Source organism: Heliconius melpomene, chromosome 13 (assembly GCF_056956725.1).
Source record: "Heliconius melpomene rosina isolate 202511_hmr_F chromosome 13, ASM5695672v1, whole genome shotgun sequence".
NCBI lineage: Eukaryota > Metazoa > Arthropoda > Insecta > Lepidoptera > Nymphalidae > Heliconius > Heliconius melpomene.
Window position 1 is genome coordinate 8,530,408 of NC_140401.1, and position 12,704 is coordinate 8,543,111.

General features: G+C 31.9%; 2 protein-coding genes across 2 annotated transcripts; one reads left to right on the top strand and one right to left on the bottom strand.

Moving 5' to 3' along the window:
* Positions 1-3,194: 3,194 nt before the first annotated feature.
* Hakai (E3 ubiquitin-protein ligase Hakai) lies at positions 3,195-6,929 on the top strand. The gene is made up of 7 exons (XM_085196701.1): positions 3,195-3,689; positions 3,829-4,016; positions 4,236-4,412; positions 4,605-4,712; positions 5,227-5,367; positions 5,809-5,938; positions 6,416-6,929. The coding sequence occupies exons 1-7, from the start codon at positions 3,479-3,481 to the stop codon at positions 6,565-6,567; spliced, it is 1,107 nt and encodes a 368-aa protein (XP_085052827.1). The 5' UTR covers positions 3,195-3,478; the 3' UTR covers positions 6,568-6,929.
* A 737-nt stretch (positions 6,930-7,666) lies between these two features.
* LOC146532844 (transmembrane protein 115) lies at positions 7,667-12,365 on the bottom strand. The gene is made up of 4 exons (XM_085196700.1): positions 11,817-12,365; positions 11,040-11,235; positions 9,952-10,128; positions 7,667-9,640 (listed from the first exon to the last, which is right to left on the bottom strand). Exons 1-4 carry the CDS (start codon positions 12,325-12,327, stop codon positions 9,415-9,417), a joined length of 1,110 nt encoding a protein of 369 aa, XP_085052826.1. The 5' UTR covers positions 12,328-12,365; the 3' UTR covers positions 7,667-9,414.
* Between the last annotated feature and the right edge of the window lie 339 nt (positions 12,366-12,704).

Consider the following 12,704-nt stretch of genomic DNA (forward strand, 5'->3'; position numbering starts at 1 on the left):
GAGACGTGCCTATTTTGTCTCTGCTTGCAGGGAAATGTTTTAAACGAAATATATTTAGACAGTATTATTATAATTTGTTCAGCAGATATGTCACGACTCACGATATAACTAAAGACATTTATTTTATAATGTAGGTATTATATACTTATACTCCACTTTATGTTATGGTATTGCGTGTTAAGTGACGCCTTACTTTGCCTCGTTACCAGAGGCAGGAAATGTAAAAGTTAAATATGTCAGTCCCTCGAGGGGGACTCGAACTCACAAACAGCGTGCTTACATTTAAAATTACTAATAATATAAGCTCAAAATTCATTCGTTGCCAGTTGAACATCCCGAATTTCTAGAATACTATTTGCAATTTGGCACATCATAGAAGTCTTTGTCTTTAGCAAAGTGATTTTGTCATTTTTTTATTTAAACATCAAATGAGTTAAGAATCACTTTTAAAATTGCAAGAAAAGTTTTTGGTTTTTTTTTTATTTAATGTTTACTTCATTTTTTTATTCATCTCTTATTTACTAAGAGTACTACTATATTGAGTATTGAACATTTTTAAAATCTATTTAGGTATGTAGCAACGATATAGACATTTTACTCTTAATTTAAAATATAATATATCTAAAGTTAAAAATATTTATATGATATTTACACAGTAAAAAGTTTATTACTCACATAACTTACAGCAACATAATAAAGTGTTTAAGAATAACTGACAACAGCATATGCAGTTGCAGATCGTCAACCGACCGTGACCGCAATAGGAGCGACGTCGTCATAGTGGATGCCTACCTCTAGTGCACTCTATTACATTTAGAATAAATGTAATATGATTACGTCAAACAATTTCAGTATTTAAAATCCTGTGTCAATTTATAAAATAAATCTATAAAGATTATTTTTTAGAGTAGATGTAGATGAAACAAAGTAGGTTGAGGCATGAGTGGAGTAAAGCAGGAGATGCAGAGATAGTAGCGTTTGGCGTTTTGTTCTCTCTGGCTACCCTGCTAGGGATAAATAGTGAAGCTAAAGAAAAAAATATAACAAGCTATAAATGTCATTTAAAGCTGTAGCGCTTTTTTAGACTATCAAATCTAATTAGAAGTCAAATTGACTTTGAATCTGTTGTATGATGTACCTACCTATCTAATATTTATCAAATATCAATTGACCCCTTTAGGTGTGATTGAAACTGTAACAGAACATGCAAGACTTACAAATATTTTCTGTTATATAAGAAACCTATAAGTTGGATTATTTACCTTCAATAAGCGCGTCTATCTCCATCTCAAAGGCCTGCAACGCACCTGTAGCTCCTCTGGTGCTGCACGGAGTCGTGGGCGGCGGTGATCATCATCAGGTGACCCGAACGCTGGTTTGCCTTGTCCTTTCTCCATAAAAATAAAATTTTAGCCAACTTCTGTAAAAGGAGGTTATCAATTTGACAGATTTTTTTTGTGTTCGTTACCCTGTTTACTTGACTGGGTGAAAGGATATACTTCAAGGGTAGTTTGATGAGAGTTTGCTAAGTTTCGGATTAAGGGATCCGGTTGAAGTCGATTTTTTTATTAACATTTAATGGAAAATTGAATATACCGCGATGAGTCACTTACTTTGTAGACTATATTGCAAAATAACAAATCTACAATTTAAAGTAACTCTATAGGCCCTACAAAAATTAAAATGCCACAAACGACTGCAGTTGCAACTACCTACGGATCGTCAACCGGCCGTGACCGCATTAGAAGTCGTGAACTCCATCAGTATACCGCACCGCACTGTTTACGATCAATTTAGTTACATAAGCCAATAAATCTGCACTATGATGGATGCACCTCGAGAAATGTATGGAATTTCAAATTAGGTACTTTATTTTAAAGATACTTAAAATAATATGGTCAGGACATTGCCTTGCTCTAGTAGGCACCTTTTTGTTTAATTGTAAAATAAGAAAAAATGAGAAATGAATCAAGTCTCCCGACCAGCAGGGACATTTAAACCGGAGCATGGGGAGAGTTGAACATTTTATTTTTGAGGAAAAAAACCCATTTTTAATTTAAATTATATTTTTTTTATTAAACTTACACAATAATTACTTTGCTTTACCATTGCTATCAAAAAAATGAATAATAAGACAAGATTTTATAAGCATACGTAATATAATGTTTTCTCTGAAGTAAAGAAAACATATAATTAATATGGAGTTTATTTTATATCCAGGATTTTAGGAATAAGATCTTTTAAGTAAATGAATAGGATATTATGAGTCATTTAATTTTTAATAATAAACTAATAATATATATTTTTTTATAATTGCCTTATTTATAAAATGCTGCAATTACTCAATCACTCCAAATAAAACATTGCTTTTATTTACAGAATTTAAAATATTTTGAACTAATTTAACATTTTCGTAACTTTAATCATTCATGAGGCTCGTCGTGGCACAGGGGCCGGACCGGAGTGCCCTAACATTAGACTTCCTCTGCTTTCTCTGCTGTATGTGGGATACAGCGTGAAACTGAAAAAAAAGAATCATTCTTATTGTAGTTTTCGAAGATAGAAACTTAAATTTTTTATGTTCTATATCTATAGTATATTCTTTAGTTAGTAACAAAAAATGCTTTTTGGTTTTTAGAAATTATATGCTCCTAAGACATTTTTAATGGGTGCAAAAGAAAAAAAGTAAAAAAAAAATACTATTCACTAAAATACAATACAATATTTATATTTAGTAGATACATAAGTATATTAATTATTAAACAAATAAAGTTATTGATTGAAAAAATGACCTTTCCAATATAATTTAAGGGAAGGAACACGATCACGTCATTCTTATTGCCAACAATTGGTAAATTGTCAAATTATTTCAGATTGGTCATTAGATAAATATACACCGTTCCCATAACAGAGAATTATTAAAAACTTATAAATATTTTTTTACCCATTTTCATATGGCAATAACTCAATAAAACTTAGACGTGCATATATCTAACAATAATATAAGGTATACATAACTCCTAAGATTTTAAGCAATTAAAAAAAATTTAAGCATTAGTGGTTAGTACGGGAAAATTTAACTATAATCTTGCTATATATATTTAACTATAATCTTGCTATATATTGCTTGCTTGCTATATCTTGCTATATAATACAATACTATGTACAAGTTACACCTATAAAATATTATGAATCTGTTATAGACATAGACAAAATGGCAGCGAAATGTCATTTATAATATTTGCGCCTAGTGGTACAAGTTGCAAATATGTTAACTAAGTAATACATTTTACAACTTCAAAACTCAGTATAAATTTCTAAACGTCTATTATAACACCAAATTGTTATAAATACACAACTTTTCATTTACATTTTGCTTTACTTTCACCCATATAGACCGCCAACTTCACAGACAATCTGTCAACGTATCTTGTTATTTGTTAATCATTATCTACGATAAACACACAACAAATTTAAAATGAATGGTGAGAAGAGAAATACTCGTGGGCGAGGCCGTGGCCGTGGGCGGGGTAGGGGTCGAGGCAGGGGTCGCGGAAGAGGGAAAAAGGTCCCTAAAGTGATGTCGTCTGACGAAGAGGAATGTTCAGTAGAGGAAACCACTCAAGATCAAGAAGATTCAGTGCCCGAGGATACAAAAGAGGAAGCTGAGCCAACTGAACCACCTAAATGTAAGGTTTTAGCGTTATATTGAAAACTAAATTATTTTACACAAGAAGTAAACACTAATACTATTAGTAACATTGCTTTTGTACCATAAATATAGGTAGAATTTAATTTTTATCCTTTAAAATTGATTTTGTTTTACAGTGGAAGTGCCTTCAGATATTTCCCAATTGGAAGCACCTGTATTCACAACATTGCAAAGAGGCCCTCCAGAGCCAATGCTGAGACTAGACTGGAGTCACCGTGCGACCCTCATTGGAGAAAAAGTCCTCAACCCTATGATATACTGCTGTGATATTTGCTCAAAACCTATACTTATTTATGGTAGAATGGTAATAATATTTTATTGATTTTTAAAAAATTAAGCTGTTGTTGCACATTGTGACTGTTTGTAATTGGAATGATTGTGGGTTTAATTATTTTAAAACTACTTTCATTTCTTTGCTCCGTTTCTTAAATATTTTTTTTGTAATGAATTAAATGCTATTTGCTATATATTGATTATTTGTAATTTTTTATAAAGTATTTGTATAAAATTTTAAATTTTTCAGATTCCCTGTAAGCATGTTTTCTGCTTGTCCTGTGCTCGAGCTGATCACACACATTGTCCTAGATGCAGAGAGAAAGTCCTACGAGTAGAACAGACAGGCCTCGGTACTGTCTTTATGTGTACTCATTCCGGAACCAGATATGGAAACACTGGATGTAGAAGAACTTATTTATCACAGGTATATGTATATGTATATTAGATACTATTAATGGGAAATATTGTGTTTGTATTATTATAATTTTAAAACAAACCAATATTTTTTTAAATTAAATAAAAGGTTAATTATTTGTACATACATGATTTTTTTATAATTTTTCTTAAAACTGTAAAACAATTGTACTATTTTTTTATATATTTTCTTTAATTTCAGAGGGACCTCCAAGCACATATCAATCACAGGCATGTATCTTCTGGTGCTACAGAGAAACAGGAACCCGAACCACCACCAGCATCCGTGGCTATTGTGAAGCCCTTATCTGTAAGTTTTATTTTAGCTACAAAGGGATCTTATTGTTTAGATACTACATTTCCTATGTTCTGCCAAATGATTTACAGTCACTGGCTGTGTCAGACAATGTTCATGCTTTGGTTGGTTGGTAGTGTTAATATTATCTGTTCACCAATTTCGACTATATTTTCTGGACATGTAAGATACTGCCAGAACCCAATGCTACACTTTGCCATATGTGGATATAATAATTGTTTAAACATCCTCTACAGTAAGGATGAATGACAAGGCACTGCCCTTGCACATCCCATCAGAGTCAGACATTGTCTTGCTGTACCACAAAACCTACATTTCCGATAATTTTAGTTAATACAATGTCATTTATATTTTTACATAAACTGAATATGAGTATATAAATATTTAACCTGTAAACATTATATCTACTGCCAGATAATTTGATATTGTTTGACAGATGTTTTCTCAGCTTTATAATCTTTTCCTACACAAACTTTTCTAAAATAATTAAACTTTTTTTTTATTTCAGGTTTCTACAAGTACTAATGATCCTAGATCCCACTCAATAGCTCATGCCAGTACAGAGCGTCCTAGAGGAACCCGCACTAACCTCATAACAGTGCCTATACATGATCAAGCTGAGTCACATAACTATTATAATTATTATCAGGTATGGGCACTTCAGTATAATTTATGTTGTTTTAACATTTTAAAGAACATTTTATTATATTACATTACATTACTAGAGGCCAGTAGTGATGCAGGGGCAGAAATGTGCGACAGGTTGTGGGTTTAATTTTGTGGTAAGAAGACAACGTACAGCATTGAGTTCTGCCACATAATATGCAATACCTTCAGAAATTAGTGAAATGTGGGGAACGGAAGTGTCTTAATTGGGGACTGAGTGTCTTAAGGCCAAGTTCCCTCTGCCTACCCTGCTATGTGCAGTATAGTCATCATGCTTTATGCTGATTATCCTGGATAAAGATGTGCTTTATTTTTTAGCCAGCATAAGGTTTTAGCTATTGTTAGCTATCCATCCAAATGGATTTTCTCTTTCACGAATTCTAATAAAATATTAATTTAAACATATAGTTTCTTCATATTACAGCAAACCCCACAACCGGTGCCGCCGCCCAACATGCCCGGCGCCCCCGTGGTGCTCGGCCACGCGCTGGGTGTACCGCCACCCTACTACCCAAGTGCACAGTACTCAGCACCCACTTATGCACCTCCACCAGGTATACACAATATGTAAAATAACAAAAAAAAAAGTTTTATTGTTATTTTCTATCTAGTTTCACACTGTATCTAGTAACACCTTTTACAACAAGGTCAATGAGTTGTGACTGTCCTAAAGTTCGGTTTTCTTAACATTTGGGCAATGTAGACATGGAAAAAAATATAATCAAAAGTAATTAAAATCAAATCTGTACAATAATCTACAGATAACTTTAGGCTTTAGCTTTTATTTTAAGCCTAATTGACTTCATTTAACTGTACCTCCAACTTACTACCCAAGTGCACCATACTCGGCACCTTATGCACCTGTCTGATATGAGAGGGTTTTATTCATTGTACTATAGTACGGTCAACGAATTGTCACCGCCTTACAAATTTTCTTCTAAAAAGAAAGCCTAACTTCAGAGTTGCCCTTTATTATTCTCCATTGGAATTTATAACTTATTTGTATTAATACAAATATTCATATTTGCCAGGTGCACCAATGACAACCAACGTAGCTGGTGTGTCACCAATGCCCACAGTGCCTATGGCGTCAGTGAATCCGCTACCAGAGACTACTCGGTGGCCAGATGGCTACCAACCTAATGTTCAACAGTGGCCTAACACTCACCACTACTATAGATAGTACATCTGGAGTCCTCCGGACTTTTGACAGTGAAATACAATTAGTGATGTGAAAAAAATACTTGTTTTATCATAATAAATGGCATATATTTATCAGTATGTCAGTCGGTATGTTTGTGAACCCCCTGGTGAAGACTGATATAAAAAGGATTGTTACTAACCTATTAAAATACAGTTATTGTATATAAGAAATGTGCTTATTATATAAATAATATTGCATAAATATATATATATCAAAACAAAAAAAATAAACAAATGTAAATGCACTCAGTGTTAATAGCATCTGAGTCCTGGCCAGCGACCATACATGACCCAAAAGCAAAAAAGAATGACTATTAAAGCATTAAAGAAATGTATATTAAATTATGATTTTATTTTATAATTTAAGCTGTATATTTTAATATATCATTCCCCATTTCTAGTTAGAATTGAACTTACAGACCCACGCTTGTGCCCCTGCGCCACAAAGGGCCCTATTTTGAAAATACATTAATTATATTGTCTGCCAGAGAATTAATTTAAATTATTTGTTGAACATAATTTTTTTTCATCAGTTACTTTTAAAAACATATTTTCCAAATGTTAACTATTTGTGCAATAAAGAAATGTATCTAATTATTTCCTGTTTAGTATGGGTTCCTCATTTCTGTTGATATGCTTATTTTTCTTCACAGCTCTAATTTATATATTTAAGTTAAATTTTAAATGATAGTAAATGGCAAGTAATACAAAATGATGATTGAATATTTTTTTATTTAGTGACGAAGTTTTATCTATTTTGTAGGCCATTGTGGCACAGGTGTCTGTCTGACTATGTAATATATAAATACGATAGCTATGGGTTTGATTCCCGCTTGGAGAAATTAATTATTTCTCCATTTTAGACAAAGTTGAGTTTCCCTGACGTCTCAAATTTGGACGTAAAAATGAATACAAGATCCGACTGGAATAAACCATGACTGGCAACATAATGTGAATCCTCCCTAAGATCCCCCTGCCTGTCAATATATATTAATATTAAACTAAGCCAATCAATATAAAAACAACAAAAAATATAATAGGATTTTATAAATAATAAGGCTTAAAATAAAACTAATAAACATGACGGGATATTATTTATTAACTATTAAATATGCATTAATAATTATTATTTACATATTGGCCACTCGGCCACCACAACAAATGCAATAGTCCCCTTCACACTGTTAACATATAAAACATACTTTTCAATTATAATGAAAAAAACATTAATATTAATAATTTATTTTATTATAATATAATAATAGTATAGGAATCTTTGATAGTAAAATGATAATTATCACTTAGGTTTTGGATTTGTTTTCTAAAATATTTTTAAAAACAATTGATTTTATACAACAGAACTAAATAGTTAAAGTTTTAATATCGCCACAGCGTGTGGAACGTGTTTACACGCGACGATTGTAGGTCCGATTCCCACTCCGGCTATTGAATTATTTTCATCTCTGTTCTAGTAACAAGACAAAGCGAGACCTTGGGCTCTGCTTCTTGATATCCAATGTGATGAAACTTGGGTGCTGCGTGGAGAGTGCATGATAGATTCTCTCTGCCTACTCTTTTATATGCAGGATACAGTGTGAAACTTAAAATCGCCGTGAACAAAATTATAAAATAAAGTTCCTAAAAATAAAATGTTTGATATAAATAATGATATACACAATAACAATTGCTCATGTTGTCATGACTTTTCTTTCTTACTTGGACTATATCCTAATGTTTCATATTCATAATTCATTTTAGTCCTTGGATTGTACTTGGACTATAGTCTAACCTTTTTAATTGTCTAGTCCTACTTTTCCTGAATTTAGCGTTTAGGGGAAAATTTTCCATTGACTAATATTCCAATATGTCATACATTGTTTAAACTTTACTTGAAGATATGATATTATTAAAAAAATAAATCTGTAGTATTAATTTCTTCTATACTAACGTGTGAATAATGTCAATGCAATTTTTTAGAGAACTTCCACTGCTTATATATTAATTCAGAATGTCTTAATTGTCTAATGAACAGTTATTTAATGTTATTCGGAAGATTATTTAATACCTTTAAACAATAAATTCTTATATTTATAATCTGAATCTCAGAAAGGATTCCAACAATTGTCATTAAATTTAGTATGCAGGGTTTCAGGAGCAATAAATCTGTCTAGCTAGATTTCATATTTAAGCGTTGGTAAAATAAGATTATGAACTATAACAATATAATAAGAATACGAACGTAAATGTCTGTTTATCTAGCTCAGGTAGGAAATGGGACGGTCTCGAACCCCGGAGACCCCGTGTAGGAGTCCAGATGTCTCGAGGTCTGATTATTATTTGCCCTTTTTTATTTAAACAAACAGCTCATTTTTTTAATTATTATGTCGGTAAGACTGGAAAATATTTATCATATTTCATCAATATGTAATTTATATCTAAAAATAATTTCTAAACAAAAACAATGTAAAAAAAAATGCCGAGCTCAGTTATTTAGGTACTACGTATTACGTATTCTTTTAATATATAAAAGAAGGAAATTTTGGCAGAAATTCATATACAGTTGTTTTCTCAAAACTTAAATAATTTTAACTATTAAATTGTTTGCTTTTACAAAGATTTACAGATTGCCACCACGCTATCTTAAAATTAATACTCAAATAAATGAACTGCTCAACTGTCGAAACTTTTCTTAATAAATTCTCTAAAAACACCATAACCACTCCCATTGAACCCACATATAATCAAATAACAGTTCAAGTTTGACTCAAATACTAAATTATCCACTCAAATATCTAAGACTCCTATACTGATAACATATAATTTACAATCATGACGTTTTAGTAGTAGGTGGTACGGGCTCAGTGGCTATATCGACTAGCGTCGCTTCAGGGACAGGGGTTTGATTCTCAGTTTCGGTCGGAAACTGGGGTATGACATGTGATGATTGCACCTTCCTTACTGTCTCCATGTTCACTTTTGTTGATAAATTCTTTTGACGTGTTTGTTCTGATGTCTTGGATAATCTCTCACTTAACGCTTTTAGTGCGATTTGACTGAAATATAAATGTGCATGTTTTTTTAGGGTGTAATGTACACTTATGTGTATGTATGTAATTGTAAATATTTTTTTTTATCAAATAGACTTCGCGCTATTGAATCATTGCATGAACATTTTACTAAACTTTTTACTACTATATTATTAAAGACCGCGTAGTAAGTACTGCAGAGGCACATTGTGTAACTGTAGACGCAAAGGTTGTGGGTTTGATTTCCTCTCAAGGGAATAAATTATTTCCATTTCCTCTGGACAGCCTCTGGGACCGTAATGTACAATAACATATAAGTACAACAATTTCAATCTTACCGTCTCCTTTCCATATCCTGTGGTTCAACACCAGGCATGGATATAGTTACACCACGTGGACTCAACGCGAGGTGAACGCGTCTTGGACTCGGAGAACAAATGCCTATTCGTATACAACATTTGTGTATAGGACCTAATATACCTCGCACCACTGGCTGGAGTACCGTTGGAAAGAAACTAAATGGAAATGGAAATGGAAATAGAAATTAAGAAATTAAGAAATTATGTAATAAAAGAGGGATGAAATTGTGAATTCTGTAATTTTTACTATTAGGCAGTTAATACTTCTATATAAGTATAGAAAGTAGTTATATTATGAAGCATATTTTTATTATGTATATTATTTATACAAATAATTCTAATTATACATTTATATACAACTCTGAAATTCTGATGATGACCCAGAGATGAATATTAAATTAACGAAATAAAAAAATGATGTCACATATATACATATAGTAGAGTAGACAGAGTACCTATTGTGAAGACACTGTTCCTCACACATCTCTAAATTTATTCTTGATTTATTAGTGATGAAACCTAAAACCACTTTGTCTACCTAGTGGGAAAATGAAAACAATTTATGTCACCAAGCCGGTTTTGAACTCACTACGACCACAACTACAGTCAATCACCATCCCATTCTACAATGGCAAGTGACGAGGGCAAATAAAAAATAATACACTTCATTTACTTACAACTCGAACACATAGTAATAATAATAAACCCAATTTTTCCTCATATCATGAAGTATAGCTAAAATTTATACTAATAATAGTGACATGCTAACTTACTATAATAATAAATTTATTAAGCTAGTTTACATTGTCACAGAAATTATTTCAAGTAAGTGAAATTAATTTCTAATAAATTTTTTGAAATTTATTTCTAATTAATTTCACTAGTTGTCATTATTATTTTGTGTATAAATAGTTAGAGCTCTTATTGTTCGAATGATTCCTTCACTCTTACCATTCCACAAATCGGCATTGAACATTAGAACAGAGTGTCGTAGCACTGGTTCCCTCTAATATATGTGTGATGAATATATGTAAAAAAATATGAAGCTAAAAAAAAATTTCACTCACTTATCAAAACTAAAATTATCAGCCATATCTCCTCTAGAGCCACTGCTGTGGCGTTGCCAAAATCTTAGATATATCCATGAAAGTAGGGTCCCGCTGCCCCACATGCAAGGATATGTGCCCTCTAATGCACTCACAGCCCACAATATTATTGCTGCTATTAGAATTAACAATGGCAAAGATCGGTTGGTGAGTTTACCTGAAAATAGTAATTAAATGTTCATGATTCCTATAATTAAGGCTATTGTTATGTAGTAGGACAGTAGCTGACTGGATTTAATATCCATGTCTTTAATTCTGACTTGGTAGATGAATATATTTAAATAATGTGCGGTATGTATATTTAAATTACAAGCAGCATCAGTCTGACTGTAAGCACAACAGTTGTGGGTTCAATTTTCACAATGAAGAAATAAAATATTACATTTTGGAGGAACATATTATTTTGTTTCCTCAATTTTGTAACAACACAAAGGATGGTATTGAGTTGATACATATTATGTCTCAAAAATTGAGCAGAAAGTGGGAACCAAAATATCTCAATAATTAATCTTTTGAAAATATTAATCCTTTATTTACTTCACGGTAAGCAGGATATAGCAGGAATTATGTTACATCACTGAACACTAATTGTGCTGTGTTAAAATTAGGCAAATAGTGGAATAGTCATATCATTTCATCATAACACTAGGTTTTATTAGATTCATTCATCTTCCTCATGCTTTATCAAAAATTAAAACATTTATTTATATAAAAACAAATTACTTGAAAAAAACATACCTAATGGAGTTTTTATCAGAAGGTGATCAGGCATTATCTGTTTCACTGCAACACATACAGCTGCCAGATAACCGGCGAGACCATGTACATGTATATCGAATAGCAATGAAGTATCTTGAGTCCATGAATAGATAATCAAATAGTAGAAAGTTGTCAAAAATGCTACTCCGATATTGGTGAGAAAGAAGAACTTCATCATCTCCATTTGGCCCCACAGGGGCTCTATTAATTTTCCACATAATCCAACCGTCACTATGTCAATAATCACCTCCCACAAATGTATTTCGAGAAACCAGAATGTGAAAGTGGACCATAGCTGAAAAGAAGGTGGCAACAAAAATCCTGGCGTAACACTAAGAACGTCCACAACATCTTCAGAAAACGATAAAATGTATCCTATAATCACTACAACACATATAAACTTGACAGATGGTGATGTGTTCCCCAGTAAAGCTGAAAATTGTTGTCGTAAATACGGTATATTACGACTAAACACTCTAAGCGCAGCCATTTTTGTGACGGATGTCACAGTTGACTAAGCCATCAATGTCAACTGTCATTGTTGTAAAGTCAAAAATATTAATAAAAATGTAGATGATACAGATTAGAAATAGATAATTAATTAATATTATTCCCATCCATATAAACGAACAAAAAACAAAAAGAAAAATTACATTTATATCAGTAATCGAACACTTATTGTGTTGATATTTCTGAATGTTATGAAGAAAACTATAAAGTAAACAACAAATTATATAGTTAAACCTGAAATTTTAAAATTCACTAGCAAAATTGCTAAGTAAAAATAACTATCAAAAATGAGTAAAAGCGGAATGATGGAAAAAGGAACCGGTCATCAATTTTGTTTTTATTATCTGCTTCATTCCA

Excerpts from the sequence above, each read along its gene's own strand:
- LOC146532844 (XM_085196700.1), bottom strand. The coding sequence starts at position 12,327 with ATGGCTGCGCTTAGAGTGTTTAGTCGTAATATACCGTATTTACGACAA. Across the intron at positions 10,129-11,039 it reads GATAATTTTAGTTTTGATAA|TTTCTTTCCAACGGTACTCC; the intron begins GTGAGTGAAATT and ends ATTTCCATTTAG. Across the intron at positions 9,641-9,951 it reads CAGGATATGGAAAGGAGACG|TCAAATCGCACTAAAAGCGT; the intron begins GTAAGATTGAAA and ends TTTATATTTCAG.
- Hakai (XM_085196701.1), top strand. The coding sequence starts at position 3,479 with ATGAATGGTGAGAAGAGAAATACTCGTGGGCGAGGCCGTGGCCGTGGG. Across the intron at positions 4,713-5,226 it reads CTATTGTGAAGCCCTTATCT|GTTTCTACAAGTACTAATGA; the intron begins GTAAGTTTTATT and ends TTTTTATTTCAG. Across the intron at positions 5,368-5,808 it reads ACTATTATAATTATTATCAG|CAAACCCCACAACCGGTGCC; the intron begins GTATGGGCACTT and ends TTCATATTACAG.